Genomic DNA, 18,697 nt, shown 5'->3' on the forward strand with positions numbered 1-18,697 from the left:
CGAGATAAAATAAAAAATATTTTAATATTTTAGTTAATAAATTGAATATATATATATATATATAATATAATATAAGAGAGTTTGGTTAAAAATTATTTTTTAAATTTGAATTATTCAAATAACCCACCCTGAACGTTAAAAACAAATATACACACTTTTATTTGACAATTTCAATATTTTTGTAATTTCATTTTTTAAATAAAAACTTAAGCATTTATTCAAAATTGTTTACTAAGAAAAATAAAAATAAAATTAAAAAGTTAAAAATTTGTTTTGTTGATGGTTCTTAAATTTGAGTTTGTTTAGCCAGATTGAATTTATCCTCTTAAATTTGGTTGAATTAGTGCTCATTTCCTTCTTTAAATCAAATTTGCATCACATTTTTTTCTTTTTTTAATTTTTATAATAAAGAGTTAAAAATAATTTTTGGAATTGATTGATGACCCTTTTACAAATAATCTTTATTATTTTTATGCCTTTCTCAATGTTTTAATTTTTTTAAATATAAATATATATAAAATAATTAATTATCACTTTAAATAATATATTTGAAACCTACTTTATCATTATTGTCATCAAATTCAGTGGATCAATTCCATTAAAAATTTTGGTATTTACAAAATTTATCTTATTTTTAACAAATTATTTTTTTTATATTATTTTGTACTATTTGTAAATTAATTTTTTATATAAAATTTTATTCAAATTAATATATGAATATAAAAACAATATGTAACTCTAAAAATCATTCACTTTTTTAATATTAATTAATTTTGTGAAATCTTAAATATTCCAAAATTGCAAACGAACCCTAACAAATTTACTTAAAATTTCAATTTTAGCTCTCATATGGATATCATGAATATTAGTTATTTAAAACATTGATACACTTATTTCAAGCTTAGTTAAAAAGAGTAATTATAGTGTTGATGCATTTTCTAGGACATTCTTATTAAGTTCATATATACTATATTTCCAAACATAATCTCATTATTACTACTTTCAATTGATTTCTAATTCATGAAAATTCAAATTCATATCATTACAATGTGTTCTATTATTTCAATTGATTTCTAATTCATGAAAATTCAAATTCATATCATTACAATGTGTTCTATTATTGAACTAAATGAGTCTTCAATTAACATGCATGTACCAAATAAAGAAAAATAAAGGCATGAAACCAATAATCATGTAATATCTAGAAAGTTAAGACGACCTCATTTCAACTAAGAACGTCTTAAAAATCGGAAAATCTCTTCAACAAGACGTTTTTCCACTTAAATTACTTTAGTGAGTTAATAAACACATAATATCTACAACAAAACGAAAACTTAGATTATATAATTTTTGGGTCTTATAATTCAATGTAAACAAAAACTCAGCAACATATATTCCAGATATTTTGATGTTTCATGACAAAATTGAAGTATATTAGAATCTCCAAATCACATCAACCTAAGTACACACCCAAAAACAAAATTACTAACCTAGAAGATTGCAGCAAGTTCAATTGAGAGTAGGCACATCAATAAACAAGTCAGCACCCTTTACAAATGAAGAAAATTTGGGGCGTTAATAAATTTATCCACCTTAACTTTGATGCATACACTAGTATTTTATGTGGCTCATCGAAAGTTCTTATTCTATCAGACACGGGTATTCTTTTTTTTAAAGGTTCATGCACTATGATATAAATAATAGTCGTTTACGCATAACGATAAAAATAATACAATAACACAAGTGTTCACTTTATCACCAAACACAACGAAATTAACAATTTAGGCGCAACAATGAAAACATAAGCCAAACCTATAAGATATTTCCCTTAAACATAAACGAAATTAACAATTTAGGCGCAACAATGAAAATAATACAATAACTTCACTTTATCACCAAACACAACGAAATTAACAATTTAGGCGCAACAATGAAAACATAAGCCAAACCTATAAGATATTTCCCTTAAACATAAACGTGGGTTATTTTAAACAATCAATCAACCCATCAATTAAAGATATCAAAATACCATTTTTCATTTAAATTACTAACTTTTAGGCATTTGAATAATCTACATCAAACAAGCCCTTAGTCTTCATGAAATTTGATTTTTTTTTGCTTTCTAGAGGATTACTTTTGAATTCTTACCTTAAGTAGTGAATTGTGTAACTTCTATCAACTTGTATAATGAGCCGTTTTGTTACTAAAACTTAAGATTAGAAAAATCTACATTTTTCCAAAAATCAAAATGAACTAGTAATCCAACAAAAAAATAAATTGTATGTCAAATGAAGCGCCTTAAGAAACACTCTCTGAACTGGATCTAGGTTTGGGTTCAACGAAAAACATCAACAAATTTGTAAATATACATGTAATTAAGTTATGTCTAGAACATTGTCTCATCTAAGATACTTGACAGAAAAATGTATTACCAATAAAATCTATGGGCATTTTCTATTCCAAACTCAGATCTAGTTCTAATTCCAGAAAGTATTTTCAAATAGGCCACGATTCAGAATTTCATTGACGGTTATCGCCCGGATTTGAAATTATAAACAAAAGTATTTCTAGTTCCAAATAGGGCCTATATTTTGGCTTCTGTTGTCATGCCTTTTTTGGAGAGGGAAATTCATTGTGCCCAAGGGGCTCAATCAGCAAGAAAATAGCATGTTAAGAGAGAAGGTAAACTCCACCAGTACTCAAAATGTCTCATTTTCTAATGTGGAAATCACTAGAGGAAAAAAAACAAAATAAAGCAAATATGCAATACTTACAGGAGTGTATAAGCTGGCATGTATACAAACCGAGGACCAACAACCATCTGTTGCCAATACTGCAAAAAGATAATGTGATATTAGTAATCCAGTTTTTTTAATGTAACTTTCACAATAAAAGAGATGGTCAATAACAGAGAAAACTCTGTCGGGGCCCAGTCGTGAGATAATATCCCTGTGGTGACTGCATCGGTGCAACTGGAAGATTAAAAACCACATACTGCTGCGCAAATGAATGTCCAATCTGTTTAAATAAAACTGATAAGTGAGCAGAAACCTTGGGTGAAAAGGATTTTTGGATAATTATTTCAATTTATGATATTGAGATGACTATATGGAAAGAATATTTTGTATTGGTCGACAAAATACAGCATCAAAACTGGGGAACAAACTATAATAAAATACTTCCTTCAATGCGAACCGCATAGCAGGCATGTGTCCAAAACCAGCTCCATTATTTGGGAAATAAAACGGACCCTCAGACACTGGAGAAGCCGATTTCAAGGGTGCTTGAGAAGGAATGAAGCTCCTTGCATTAGGGTTGAACTTAAATTCCTGAAAAGACATAATAGGGGGAGAGCAAATGCAAGATTAGCAACTGTTTATTTGGAAGCACATTTTCGTTCAGGTATCTCATAAGGATGTGAATCTAAATAGAACTTAGGCTTTGTTTGATGAAGGGTTGTTTATATACAAAATCTAAATAACTCCTTATCCCATCACTAATCAATTGTTCAATTTAACAACCAAATTACCTTTTAGATCCCAAACTAACTAAAGCAAGAAAGTATCTAAGAGAATCAAACTAATAAAGACCATAGTATTAAGATTCGGTAGAAGAGAGAATTATACCATTTCCTTTCCATGAGACAATTATTATTCTCAAGGACAAGGTTGCAGGGAACTTGTACTGCTTGATATGCTCTGCTTTAGTTGGAGTAACTTCACACTATCCATGAAACCACTTTTCACAAATATCACAACAGATCCAGAATTCATCAGATATGCTTCTTCCCACACGCTCTACACAGTTTCTCTCCATGCTCATCATCTTCTTTCTCTTCCAGATCATCCTCGTCTTCAACTTTTTCCTCTAATATCAACTTCTGTCCTTGAGACTAGGGAAGTATTCCCTGCACCACCAAAAATAACAGAAAAATGAGTTCATTAATAGAAAATTCACACTCAAGGCTTGTTTGATGTGGGGGTAAATTGGAAATAATATTGTTTATTGAGAAAGATAATTATTTAGGTCAAATGACCAAAAATACCCTTCATGATTTGTTTGCGTGTGCATTTTTTTTCATCTGGATTATGATTCGGAAAAATCTAGATTTGTTATGTTTGTAAAAAATCATAATGAAGCCAATAATTCAGAAAAATAATCATTATACCAAATAGCTCAAGAAAGTATTTAAGAGAGATCATAGTATAAGATTTGATAAGAGAATTATACCCTTTCCTTTCCATGAGACAATTATTGTCAAGGACGAGGTCTCTTGTTACTTCAGGCAGGGCACTTGTACTGCTTGATATGCTCTGCTTTAGCTGGAGTAATCTTCACACACTTTCCTTGAAACCACTTTTCACATATATCACAGCAGATCCAGAATTCATCTGATGCATAGTTCTTCCCACATGCTCTACACAATGTCTTTTCATTCTCATTCTCATCATCATCATCGTATTCTTCCTCTTCCAGATCAACATCATCGCCAACTTTTGGCTCTAATGTTGACTTCAGTCCATGAGGCTCAGTTAGTATTCCCTACACCACCAATATTACAGCAATATGAGTTCATCAAGAGAAAAAACACGCTTAAGACTTGTTTGATGTGGGGTTCCAAAAATACCCTTAATGAGCTGTTTGGGTATGCATTTTTCTTCATCTAGATTATGATCCGGAAATCTACATTTGTTATGACTGAAAACACAGAGTATTTTGTCATAATCACCATCACTATCACTTTTACGAAAATTGTAATTGAACTAGATGAAATATTTTTAGGTGAAAATTGTACGAACAAAGTGATGTTTTGACAAAATTTTTGATCATGCAACAAAAAAATAAAATTTGATAACAATATTTTTCCAAATGACATTCTTTTGGCAAAACTGAAAATTAATGATCATTAGTTTGGAACATGATCCAGAAAATATAACTATATCTAATGAAGCCAAAAATAACAGGTATAATATGTATCATCATTCAGAAAAATAACATTTATATCAAATGAAGCAAAAAATCATTGTGATAAAGAATGTGGCTACATAAAAAAAAATTCAAATAAGCTCAATATATGGTATTTTTGGATTTTATCCAAATAAATCACATCACAAAGCCCTTCGACATTTAAAGGAGAGAACAAAACTAATGAGATATTGCAAAAGTGTAAAAGAATCCATGAGGAAAACCTAAATGGGATTCACAAAAATTGGCTTTAGCATTTTGTAGTTTGACTTGGACTTGTTTTTATTTTGGTTAGTGAACAAAGATTTCTCCATTTGTTGCTGTTTCTTAGCAGTACCAGTTACAACTTCAAACACAGTAGGGAGATCATTTTTCATTTTGACTTCTTGAACAATAAATTCAGACTTTGCAGAAAATCTGTGTAAGAATGTAAAATTTTGATTGAGCTCTAAGAATAGTCTTACAAAATCACAAAGCAAACATTTTAAGCTCATAAAGAATTTTGATTGAGCTCTAAGAATACAGTTTACAAAATCACAAAGCTAATATTTTAAACTCATATATCAATTTAATCTATATTTGTTTTTTAGTGTTAAAGTCCATATCTATAGATTTATCGCGAATACAACTAATAATACAAACAAGGGAATTTGCACAGGATGATAGTTTTTTTTTTATCTCATTTGCATTTTAAGCTCATAAAGAATTTTGGTTGAGTTCTAAAAATACAATTTACATAATCACAAAGCTAATATTTTAAACTCATATATCAATTTAGCATATATTTGTGTTTTAGTGTTAAAGTTTGTATCATTTATGCGAATACAACTTCTAATAATACAAACATGGGAATTTGCACAGGATGATAGTTGTTTTTTTTTTTTTATCTCATTTGCATTTAGCCTTTCTTAGAGCCTTGTTTCTTCCATTGTTTTTTCTTGTTTTTTGTTTTTCTTCTCCTTTCACTTTGTAATGCTTTCAATGCTTCTTGTGTTTCCTTTTGTTCTAATGAAAAAGTTGACCACTTTAATACAAAAAATAATAATATTCAAGATAAAACTATACATAGACTTTAACATTAAAATAAAGAATAGAGGTTCTATTTTATAAAAACATGATGAATGATAGGATAATTTATTTATTTTTTTAAAAATCCAAATAACCTATTTGTATTAAATTTGGAGGTTATACTATAATAAGCATCTTGCTTAGAATAGGGGATTTGACTACTTTACTGATATTTTCTTAACAAAGAAGGAATACCTAAAATACCCTCATTTGCTCTTCCCTGTTTCCTTTATCTAGTAGTAGCAAGTGTAGAAAAATTGTGAGTTCCTTCTCTTTTTCTTTTAGTAAAAGAAAGTTCTCTTAGCATAAAAAAAGAAAAAAAAAAAGTAAAAATACATGAGATTAAAATGTTTGGTTTGTGATTCTGTAAGATTGTATTTTTAGAACTCAATCAAAATTCTACATTCTTACAAAGATTTTCTGTGAATTTCGAAATTATTTTAAAAACAGAACTTAGTCAGACACATACCTATGCCATATCTTAACACTTGATATGAAACATTGTTTATTAAAAATACAAATCAGGAAGAAATATTTACCTGTCAGATTGTTGAATAGCAAATCAGGCACCAAAATAGAAAGAAACAAACAACCTAGCAACCGTGGGCCATCCAATCCTTTTCCAGCATATCATCCATAGCAAAGTTGATACCCAGTGCAGGCTCAGGAGACTATGGAGGCACTTCTTCAATAGGTAGATTTATCCTCCCAGCTCACTCAGAAATACATATAAACACAAATTCCCCTTCACTGTCAGCAACCATATATATATACGAGTGTGAACCAAATTCAGCCTCTAAAAGAAGTAAAAATAATAATCAAATGATACCCAAAGTAGTACAAAAGCAAGCATGCGAATTTTTGAAAGATCAATTTCCAAATTCCAATCAATTAATGCAATAAGAGGTATATGAAGGCATATTAAGTACATAAACATCTTTAAATCGACTACTACCAGTGAGTGAACAACTAATTTTGATAAAGAAAGATACATAAGTAAATGGCGAATTCAAATATTAAAAATTTGTTAACCTCTTAATTACTTCAAATATAGTTCACTTCACAATATGATTAAAGTAGTAAATGTTGTGGCATAGTCTCATGAAAGAAAATGTAGTATATGCTAGCATTCCGGAGGCTTCTAATTATATGTTAACAACACGGTGGTTATGGGCCACTAACATGCGGGTCAAAGGTTTGAAGCTTAGCAAAAAGAAAAATTATTAAACAGGAATGTAGTTCAACGAGCTCAGCAATATGTTATAACTATTCTGTAGGTGGAATATTAGAAGACTATAAATACTATATTGTTGTGCCATATAAAGACTTTGGCCACTAGTTATTCTTTCTTCATCTATCAATATAATTCTATGTAATCAATCTCTCTTTTCTATCAGAAAATTATACTTAAGAAGGAGAGATCTCAATAAGGAAATTGAAAATTAACAACTAATTCATATTCTTTCCCATGTCGTCTTATTTATAGGCTTCATAACCGTTAACATGACATCTACCATAACCACTAATTTGCCACGTCTTCAATTAGTAGTCCTAACCCTATCAAAAGATTGTGGGTGATACAATGTTCAAATTAGTTTTAGATGGACATCTGCAGCATCAATCTATAAAATGAAAGAAGTGAGAGTTTTCAGCCGATCTGAAAAGTTATTCTGTAAAGAATGGGGACTAGATAGTTCTAAGATTCTGATCAATCTGCCTTTCATGGAGATTTTAATTGCTTTCTTAAATAAGTATGTCTTTTGGCTTTTATAAGCTTTGGGCATGCTTAGAAGGTTCAATATTTTCCCATATAAGGCCTTCAGTATATTCCTATACAATGCCTTCAATATTTTCCCATATAAGGGCATCGATCATTCCTCGTCTCAACTGTCGTCGTGCAATAAATAGAAGATGAAACTCTTTTTTAACACTAACTATATATTTCCAATACTTTCCATATCCTTCATTATCTGCATCTTATTAAATTTCAGTCACATTTAAATATTCCCTTTGTTTCCTATGCCAGGATTGGAATACTAATACGAGTGAAGTTTATGGCTAGCGGTTAATTCCTTTATTTAGCCGCTCTAGTTTTTCATAACCTACATCAACCAGGGTTATCTATACAACCTTAATGCGGCTCATGAATTGATACTAACCGCTTGGATGAGGCTTGCATAGCCGTCATCAGTTTAACCCCCAATTATCACTGAATCCATGCTTTGATTATTTATTTGTATAGAAAACCTACACACTAGTCGAACACCATCCTCAACTACCCATGACGTGATGATCAACGATGAAGATGTTTCTATTTTATTGGTTGCGTAAGTTTTTTCTTTTCTTTTAGTACCGTTGTCTTAGTTAGGTTTGTTGCTATGTTTGTGTATGTTGTGCTTGTGTCATGTAACCGCAATTATATTTATTATTGGTAGTTTTCTCCATGAACTTGCTCGAATTCTTAGATTGCTCCTTAAAATGTTTATTGTCTTATTTTGGATTTCGTATTTACAATAAAGTATGAAATACCTCATTAATTAAATGCCACGTAGACAGTGACATAACTTTATTTTTTCTTTTTTTAAATTAGTTACCACCTATAATTCATGTCATATTGTTTAACTTATTAATAAAAATGTATACATTTTTTTCTTATCTTTCATTTTTTTACAGTGATTTTTTTATTTCAGTATTTTTCACCACACAAGACGTTCCAGTGATGACCGGCATGTCAACTAATAGACATGATTAATCTTAATACGTTATGCAAAATAAAATAAATTAACTTTTTGGTTTTGATATTTTGAATAGTTGCTAAATATTACTATGTTGGTTTACAAAGTCATTTTCTTTTATGAAATTGTAGAAGCAAAGGTTTGATTTGCTTTCTACCAAAACATTCTTTCCTTTTGAGATTTCAATAAAATGATGCTAAGTAATTTCCCCAAAAATATAATAATGTTATTGTTAAGCAAAAAAATCAGTTAGATTATTGTTTTGAAAAAAAGTTGTAATAAAAATATTTTTAAAAAGTCAGAAAACTGAAATAAAAAAAAGTCAGTTAAGAAAAAAAACAAATTTAGAAAGATTGAAAAGAAAGTTTGAAAACTGGAATTGAAAAAATATGAATAAGTTCAAAATTTTTTGACATGAATTATAGATGATAACTAAATTAAAAAAAATGAAAAGAAGAATAACTGCATGACATAACTGACAATGTTAAATTTTAAAGTTACTGATAGACCAACAAAATCAGACACTAGACACTCTAAGAAGCTATCTAAGAATTGAAACAAAATTAAGGGAAGAAACTACCAATTATCTCTTATTATTATTGTAGAAATATGAGAGAAAAAAAATATTATTTAGATAGTGAGTTAGAGTTTACATGAGAAACTCTGGACATTGAGTGTAATAAAAGATAAAGACTAACAACACTCAACCCATGTTGAGTGTAAACAAAACAACATGTTGAGTGCAAGCAAATTTGCATAATTCTACACTCCCCTTCAAGTTGGGTAAACGATATTAAGAGTACCCAACTTGGCACATAGTTCTTCGAAATTCAACTTGAGAAGAACTTTGGTGAAAATGTCAGCCACCTAATAGGAAAAGCCTTGGGCATGAGAGTGGAGAAGATGTTGCCGAGAAGATGAAAATGTTAATGACATTTTTTTCAATTTGACTGATTCTAATCCATGCTTCACTTCGTCAAAGGAGTGCCTCTTGGCACTTGGAGTTCTTGAAGTGAAAAATAATAATTTTTAGACAGATGAAATGTTGGGAAAAAATCTGTCGAGACACGAAAATGATGTTCGATACAGATTCGACTGAGAAAAAAGTTGCAGTTTCAAACCGCCGAAACTGCCAAGAAAGAGATCAAAAAACGCACTGGGATTTAGTGATAAATAATTTTGGAAAAATATGAGATTATAGAATCATTTGAGTTCTCCTCCAATGGTTATTTCCACTATTGGAGGAGGCAGCGGAAAATTGTGAACAGGTTTTTTAAGATGGAAAAACATGATCTGATACCATGTAAAAATTTAGAGAGAGATGAAAAATATTATTTAGATAGTTAGTTAGAGTTTAAATGAGAAACTCTGATATTTAAAAGACATTGACAAATGAAATGTTGGAAGAAATATGTCCACAAAGATGTACAGATTCGGCCGAGATATAAAGTGCAGTTTTGAAATGACGACTCACTTGTTTTAACATAGAGGATGATAAAATAGAGATAAAAAATACTTAAGAAATATTAGATTTTTTCCGGACTTAATCTCTCCAAACATTATCACCGTCCTAATAAATTTTACTGATTTTAGCAAAAAAAAAAAAAAATACATCAAATGGGGTAATTTGATATACCATTTAGTAATTCAGATAACCCCATATCAAACAAGGACTAAATGTATTGACAATTAGGAGCTTGATCTTACGTTATTTCAAAGAATGTTTTATCACCTATTATCTCAACCATCAAATCACTTAATTCATCAACTAACCTTTAGCTATTTTACCTACAATTTAAATTTAATAAAAAGGACATTTTAACAATTTAACCAAAATAATCCCCAAAACTCTAATTTTTTCATCAAACAAGACTTAGATTTCATAACCTAATTTTGTTTTCCAAATAAGCCCACATCAAACAAGCTCTAGTGAATCCGGTTCCAGAAACAAAAGTATTTCCATCTGGATCAAACATAAACTGAAGGAAGAGATTCGGGCATCTCGAAATAAGAGTGACATAAAATCTATTATCAAAAGAAGAGCATCTCAAACAGTCATAAGTGAATGCAAACTTAGATCCCAACCTAACTAGAGCAAGAGAGTACTTAAGAGAGTCAAACTAATAAAGATCAAAGTATTTAGATTTGATAGAGAGAATTATACCCATTCCTTTCTTATTGTCAAGGATGAGGTTCCTTGTTAATGCAAGCAAGGCACTTGTACTCCTTGATATGCTTTGCTTCAGTTGGCGTAATCTTCACACAATTTCCATGAAACCACTTTTCACATATATCGCAACAGATCCAGAATACATCTGATGAGTCAGAATTCTCCCCACATGCTCCACACTCTCCATCCTCATGTTCATCATCATCTTTTTCTACCGCTTCCATATCATCTTCAACTTTATCCTCTAATATTGACTTCTGTCCATGTGACTCCGGTAATATTCCCTGCAAAATGAGTTCATGAAGAGAAAAAACACACTTGAGGATTGTTTGATGTGGGGTTATTTGAAAATAATCTTTGTTTAAAGAGAAAGTTAATTATTTAGGTCAAATGACCAAATATACCCCTAATGTCTCTACACGCTCATCTTCGTTATCATAATCTTCTTCTTCTTCCATATCATCCTCATCTTCAACCTTTTCTTCTAATGTCGACTTCTGTCCATGAGACTCTGGTAGTATTCCCTGCAAAATGAGTTCATGAAGAGAAAAAGCACACTTAAAGGATTGTTTGATGTATTTGAAAATAATCTTTGTTTAATGAGAAAGTTAATTATTTAGGTCAAATGACCAAATATACCCCTAATGTCTCTCCATGCTCATCATAATCTTCTTCTTCCTCTTGCATATTATCCTCAACTTCATCTTTTTCCTCTAATGTCGACTTCTGTCCATGAGACTCTGGTTGTATTTCCTGAAAAATAAGTTCATGAAGAGAAAAAGAATGCTTAAGGATTGTTTGATGTGAGGTTATTGAAAATAATCTTTGTTTAATGAGAAAGTTAATTATTTATGTCAAATGACCAAATATACCCCTAATGTCTCTCCATGCTCATCTTCATCATCATAATCTTCTTTTTCCTCTGCCATATCATCTTCATCTTCAACTTTGTCCTCTAATGTCGACTTCTGTCCATGAGACTCTGTTAGTATTCCCTGCAAAATGAGTTCATGAAGAGAAAAAACACGCTTAAGGATTCTTTGATGTGGGGTTATTTGAAAATAATCTTTGTTTAATGAGAAAGTTAATTATTTAGGTTAAATGACCAAATATACCCTTAATGTCTCTCCATGCCAATCTTCATCAACATCATCTTCTTCTTCCTCTTCCATATCCTCCTCATCTTCAACTTTTTCCTCAAATGTCAACTTTGGTAGTATTCCCTGAAAAATGAGTTCATGAAGAGATAAAACACGCTTAAGGATGTTTGATGTGGGGTTATTTGAAAATAATATTTGTTTAATGAGAAAGTTAATTATTTAGGTAAATTGACCAAATATACCCCTAATGTCTCTCCATGTTGATCTTCTTCTTCCTCTTCCATATCAACCTCATCTTCCTCCTCTAATGTCCACTTATGTCTATGAGAGTGAGACTTTGGTAGTATTCCCTGCAAAATGAGTTCATGAAGAGAAAAAGAACGCTTAAGGATTGCTTAAGCTTGGGGATTGTTTTATATGGGGTTATTTGAAAATAATCTTTGTTTAAAAGTTAATTATTTAGGTCAAATGACCAAATATACCCCTAATGTCTCTCCATGCCAATCTTTATCATCTTCAATATCATTCTCGTCTTCAACGTTTTCCTCTAATGTCGATTTCTGTCCATGAAACTCTGGTGGTATTCCCTGCAAAATGAGTTCATCAAGAGAAAAAACACGTGTAAGGATTCTTTGATGTGGGGTTATTTGAAAATAATCTTTGTTTAATGAGAAAGTTAATTATTTAGGTCAAATGACCAAATATACCCCTAATGTCACTCCATGCTCATCTTCTTCTTCTTCCTCTTCCATATCATCTTCTTCTTCCTCTCTCATATCATCCTCATCTTCTTCTCCCTCTTCCATATCATCCTCATCTTCAACAATCTCCTCGAATGTCAACTTCTGTCCATGTGAGTGCGGTAGCATTCTCTGCAAAATGAGTTCATCAAGAGAAAAAGCACAGTTAAGGATTGTTTAATGTGGGGTTATTTAAAAATAATCTTTGCTTAATTAGAAAGTTAATTATTTAGGTCAATTGACCAAATGTACCCGTAATGTCTCTCCATGCCAATCTACATCATAATAAACTTGCTCTTCCTCTTCCATATCATCCTCATCTTCAATGTATTCCTCTAATGTCCACTTCCGTCCATGTGACTGCAGTCTCTGCAATATGAGTCCATCAAGAGAAAAAAACACGCTTAGATTGTTTGATGTGGGGTTATTTGAAAATAATCTTTGTTTAATGAGAAAGTTAATTATTTAGGTCAAATGATCAAATATACCCCTAATGTCTCTCCATGCTCATCTTCATCATCATCATCATCATCTTCTTCTTCTTCCTCTTCCATACCATCTTCTTCTTCTTCCTCTTCCATACCATCTTCTTCTTCTTCCACTTCCATATCATCTTCTTCTTCTTTCTTATCATCCTCATCTTCAACTTTTTCCATTAATGTCGACATCTGTCCTTGAGACTCCAGTAGTATTCCCTGCAAAATGAGTTCCATGAAGAGAAAAGGCACGCTTAAGGATTGTTTGATGTGGGGTTATTTGAAATCATCTTTGTTTAATGAGAAAAGTTAATTATTTAGGTCAAATGACCAAATATACCCCTACTGATCTTTTCGGGTATGCATTTCTTCTTTTTTTCTGGATCATGATTTAGAAAATCTACATTCATTATGTTTGAAATAAGTTATAATGATACAGAAAATATAACTATGCCTAATGAAGCCAAATATAATAGTATAATTTGTATCATTATTCAGAATAAAAATTCTTTATACCAAATAAAGCCTTGTGGCATTTTAAAAAATTCCAAAAGACTCAATATTTAGTTTTTTTTATCACATCACACAAGCCCTTTGATAATTAAAGGAGAGAACAAAGCTAATGAGATATTGCAGGAGTGTAAAGAATCCATGAGAAAAACTTAAATGAGATTTACAAATTGGCTTTTACCATTTTGGAGTTTGAATTGGACTTGTTGCTATTTTGGCTAGTGACCAAAGATATTTCCGTTTGTTGCTCCTTCGCAATACTAGTAACAACTTCCAACACAGTAGGGAGATCATTTATCATATCGAAAAGTTGCATCCTGAAACAATAAATTCAAAATTTGCAGAAAATGTGTAAGAATATAGAAATTTGATTGAGTTCAAAGAACAGTCTTACAAAATCACAAAGGTTACATTTGAAGCTCATATATTTATAAAACCTCTATTCTTTCTATTTTAATAATGTTAACGTCTGTATGTATAGATTTATCGCGAATACGATTTCTAATAATACAAACAATCCCATTTGGAAACACTTTTTGTTTATGGATCCGAATAGTTATAAGAAATGTGTCTGACTAACTTCTGTTTAAATTCAAATTTTGCAGAAAATCTGTGTAAGAATACAGACTTACAAAATCACAAAGAAGACATTTTAAGATTGTATATCTATAAAATCTCTATTCTTTTTTTTTATGAAAGTAGATGCATAGATTTATCGTGAAACCTGTTTGGAAACACGTTTTTGTTTCTGGATTTGAATCTGAATACCTATAAGAAAAGTGTTTGACTAAGTTCTATTTGCAAACGTGATCTCATGTGGATCGACATCCACATGAGATATCTTTTACAGAAAAAAAAAGTTTTTCCAAATTGCCATGTCTTGAACACTTGATATGAAACATTGTTTATTATACAATACAACCAGGAAGAAATATTTACCTGTCAGATTTTTGAAAATAAAATCTGGCACTGAAATAGAAAGTAACAGAAAGCAACCAAGCATCACTGTGGGCAGCAATGAGAGCTATCCAATCCTTCTTCAGCATACCATCCCTAGCAAAGTTTATACCAAGTACAGGCTCAGGCAACTCTGAAGGCACTTCTTCATTGGGTAGACTAACCTCCCACCGCTCATCAGGAAATCCATATAAACACAAATTCTCCTTCTCTGTCAACAACCATAAACCAAATTCAGCCTCTAGACAAAGTAAAAATAATAATCTAATGATACCCATGCAGTACAAGAGCAAGCATGATAATTTTTTTAAATCAATGTCCAAATTCCAATCAATTAATGCAAGAAGAGGAATATGAAGGCATATTAAGCACATAAACAGCTTTAAATCGACTACTAACAGTGAGCGAACAACTAATTTTGATAATAAAAAAGATGCATCAGAAAATGTCGGATTCAAGTATTTAAATTTTGTTAACCTCTTAATTACTTCAAATGTAGCTTGCTCCACAATATGGTTAATGCAGTAAATGTTGTGGCATAATCTCATCAAAGAAAATGTAGTATAACCTAGAAATAAGGTTCGAAACTCACACAGCAAAAAACTAATAATAATTGTGTTTATTAAACGCGAATTAAGTTGCAGTATGTTATAACATATCGTGTAAGTGGAATATTAGGAGACTATAAAGACTATATTGTTGTCAAAAAGGATATGAATAACCATATAAAGAATTTGATCACTGTTTTTCTCCTCATCTATCGATATAAGTATATGTAATCAGTCTCTCTTTTCTAGATGATGATATGAGATAAGAACAATTGATTTGATAGAAAAGAGAGATTAATTACATAGAATTACATCAATAGATGAGGGGAGAAGCAAAAGATTTCAAGGAGCGAATTAGAAATTCACAACTACATTCATCATAATATTGTTTTCCAACAATCGTCCTATTTATAGACTTCGTAACCGCTATCGTGACAGCTACCATAACCGCTAACTTGCCACGTCCTCAATTAATAACCCTAACCCTACAGCCTGTTTGATCTTGGGTTATATATATGGGTTATTTAAAATAAAAAATAAAAAAAACTTTATCACATCACCCATCCTTTCAACAATCAAATAACTAACTTAATTCATCAAGTAAAATACCCTCACAATACTTTTTATAAAATTTAGATACAAAAGGATATTTTAGTAACTTAATTCGACTAATCCCAAAAAACAAACTTTTTCATCAAACAATATTTTTGATTTCATAAACTATATTTTTTTTTCAAATAACCCCATACAAGCTCTACCTCTCGTATCAACAGATTGTAAAATTGTAGGTTATACAATGCTCTAAGTATTTTTTTTAGATGCACATTTGAAGAATCAGTCTATGAAATGAAAGAAATGCAAGAGTTTTCAGTCAATCTGGAAAATTATTCCGTAAAGAATGGGGATTAAATAGTTCTAAGATTCTGATAAATCCGCCTTCATAGAGATTTTAATTGCCTTTTATAAACCTTGGGCGTACTTAGAAGGTTAAATATCTTCCCATATAAGGGCTTCAAATCATTCCCTATATCATCCTTTTTTACCACTAACTATATATATCCAATAATTTACATATCTTATTAAATTTCAGTCACATTCAAATATTCGCTTTTGTTTACTATGCAAGACACACCCGATGAGAGATAGTTTCAATGGATCCTTCCTTTTTTTTTTAAGAAAGACTCGAAAAAGTGGAATACTGATACAAGAGTGGGGCGGTTAATTTCGTTATTTATACTAAATAAGGCATTGTGGTGCCAAAGATAGCTAGTAGATTGGTTATTTGGAATTTCTATTTCTCTTATAGGAAATTTAATTATTCTCATATCTAGATAATTTCTATTTCTAAATAGCTCTTAGCTTCTCTTCTCAACTCAACTCAACTCAACTCAATTCTCTTTGATTTATTGTATCCTTCAATTCTAGATATTAAACCTAATTCTAGTTCAATGTTAATCAAATCCAATCCAATCCAAAACAAAAAAATACCCAAAATCTCAAGAAATACAAAATGCAGTATGTTAGGTTTTCACTTCCAAATCCAAGAACACAAAATAACAGTAATTTTCAAATGGGTAAGACTCTAACCTGGTTTACACATCTTGTAGAGTTTTCTAACATCTGTAGAAACAAAATCATTTGAGAAAACAAAATCAGTGATTAAAGTGAGTGATATTAGTTATATTAACAAAGAATAAGAGAATACCTGTGGTTAGGGCTTTAATAAGACCGGCTCTCCTGCCTTTGTAATCTTGAAAAATCTCTTCCACCGTTGGATAATCATTCTTTACTGGTTCATCCATTTCAAGACAGAGAGAGAGAGAGAAAGAGAAAGGATTTTAGGACAGGTTTCCTTTTGATGTGGGTGGAGGGAAATATAAATGGGCTGTAGGGCCCATTTAATTTAAAAGTTTCTATAAAAGGAAAGTTGGAATAGAGTTTATTTGAAAAGGAAATTATAAATGACTTATGTTGATTCTACTAAAGGTCGTGACTCTTTGTTCACTATTAAATATAAATATAATAAAGAAATTAATTCTTACCTAATATTTTTTTAATTTTTATATAATTAAATATTATTTTATTGACTTTTCATTAATTAAAATATTAAAAACAATAAAAGTATATATACTTTATTATTATATTTTAAACTTTTTTACTAAAAAATTATACTTTTTTAAAAATCAATATCAATTAATATTTTTTAAATAATTTAAAATTTATTCAAATAAATTATATCCTAACCCAAAAAAATGTTTTATTTATCATCTAATCAAATCTATGCAGTGTTTGAATTGTTTTTGAAAATTCAATTTGCAAGTGAAAAAATAATCTATGTCTAAAGTGATATTTGTTTATTTGTTAAGCCTTAAGTTTTAATTGTACTTATAATAACTTCGACATTCAAAACAACCTCAACATATTAGATTTGATGTTATTAGTTGAAATGGACAAGCAATCAAATCATCATAATGTTAAATCTGATCTTTGTAATAATGAGTTTCGAAAAAATAAAATTTCATTTTGAAAATTAAAATGCTCAAAATTTTGGAATGACAATAATAATATAAGATTTATCGATGTCATTGTATATACTCTTATTGAGCTTTTCGTTTTAAGTTCACATTTCATCGTAATGAAAAAGAAATGTTTAGTTTTTAAAAATAAATTTGATCATTTCATTAATTATATCATAATCAAATTCCTCAATTTATTAATTAAAATACTATTTTAAAATAATAAAAAAACTGGTTAATATTATTTTTCAAAATTAGAGCTTAATAGGGAATTAAAGTGGCTACTCACAGTCTATAGTTTCCAAATTTATCAGATTATGAAATTATAATAAAAAGAACATGCACATTGGCCTATGAAATTAAGAAAAAAAAATAAATTCAAATAAATTATATTTCATAACTTAGCAAGGGAATGCTTTATTTATCATCTAATCATATCTATGTAGGGTTTGAATTTTATTTGAAAATTCAATTTGCAAGTGAAAAATTAATCTACAAAACTAAGTTGTACTTTGATATAAATGAGCTTACAATACTTATAATAACTACGGATATTATTAGTTGAAATCGCGGAACAATCAAATCATTAGCACATGCGTTCGAAAAAAGAATTAATTTTGAAACTTCAAGTGCTCAAAATTTTGGAATGACAATATTAATACTAAATTTGCCAATGTTATTGTACATACTCTTATTGAGCTTTAATTTTTAAGTTCATCAAAATGAAGAAAATGCTTAGTTTTTTAAAATAGATAAGCTATAAGTAAAGATGATTATCAATAATTGATTCAAAATTTTGATAAAATTTCAATACATTCATTAACTATATTATCAATTAATTTATTAACTAAAATACTAATATTTATTTTTAAAAAAACTTTGTTTTAAAAAATTGGAGTTTCCCAAGGAATT

At 29.9% G+C, this 18,697-nt stretch overlaps 1 protein-coding gene across 1 annotated transcript; it reads right to left on the reverse strand.

Annotated features, from left to right (window-relative positions):
- Window positions 1-4,230: 4,230 nt before the first annotated feature.
- Window positions 4,231-17,105, reverse strand: LOC124944472 (sarcoplasmic reticulum histidine-rich calcium-binding protein-like). The gene is made up of 16 exons (XM_047484727.1): window positions 16,975-17,105; window positions 16,857-16,889; window positions 14,704-14,932; window positions 13,946-14,081; window positions 13,267-13,473; window positions 13,031-13,147; window positions 12,746-12,910; window positions 12,521-12,625; window positions 12,281-12,388; window positions 12,054-12,161; window positions 11,811-11,933; window positions 11,578-11,691; window positions 11,343-11,462; window positions 10,933-11,222; window positions 6,573-6,829; window positions 4,231-4,542 (listed from the first exon to the last, which is right to left on the reverse strand). The coding sequence occupies exons 1-14, from the start codon at window positions 17,069-17,071 to the stop codon at window positions 10,950-10,952; spliced, it is 1,935 nt and encodes a 644-aa protein (XP_047340683.1). The 5' UTR covers window positions 17,072-17,105; the 3' UTR covers window positions 4,231-4,542; window positions 6,573-6,829; window positions 10,933-10,949.
- Window positions 17,106-18,697: the final 1,592 nt, after the last annotated feature.

The sequence above is a fragment of the Impatiens glandulifera genome, chromosome 7 (genome assembly GCF_907164915.1).
Source record: "Impatiens glandulifera chromosome 7, dImpGla2.1, whole genome shotgun sequence".
Taxonomy (NCBI): domain Eukaryota; kingdom Viridiplantae; phylum Streptophyta; class Magnoliopsida; order Ericales; family Balsaminaceae; genus Impatiens; species Impatiens glandulifera.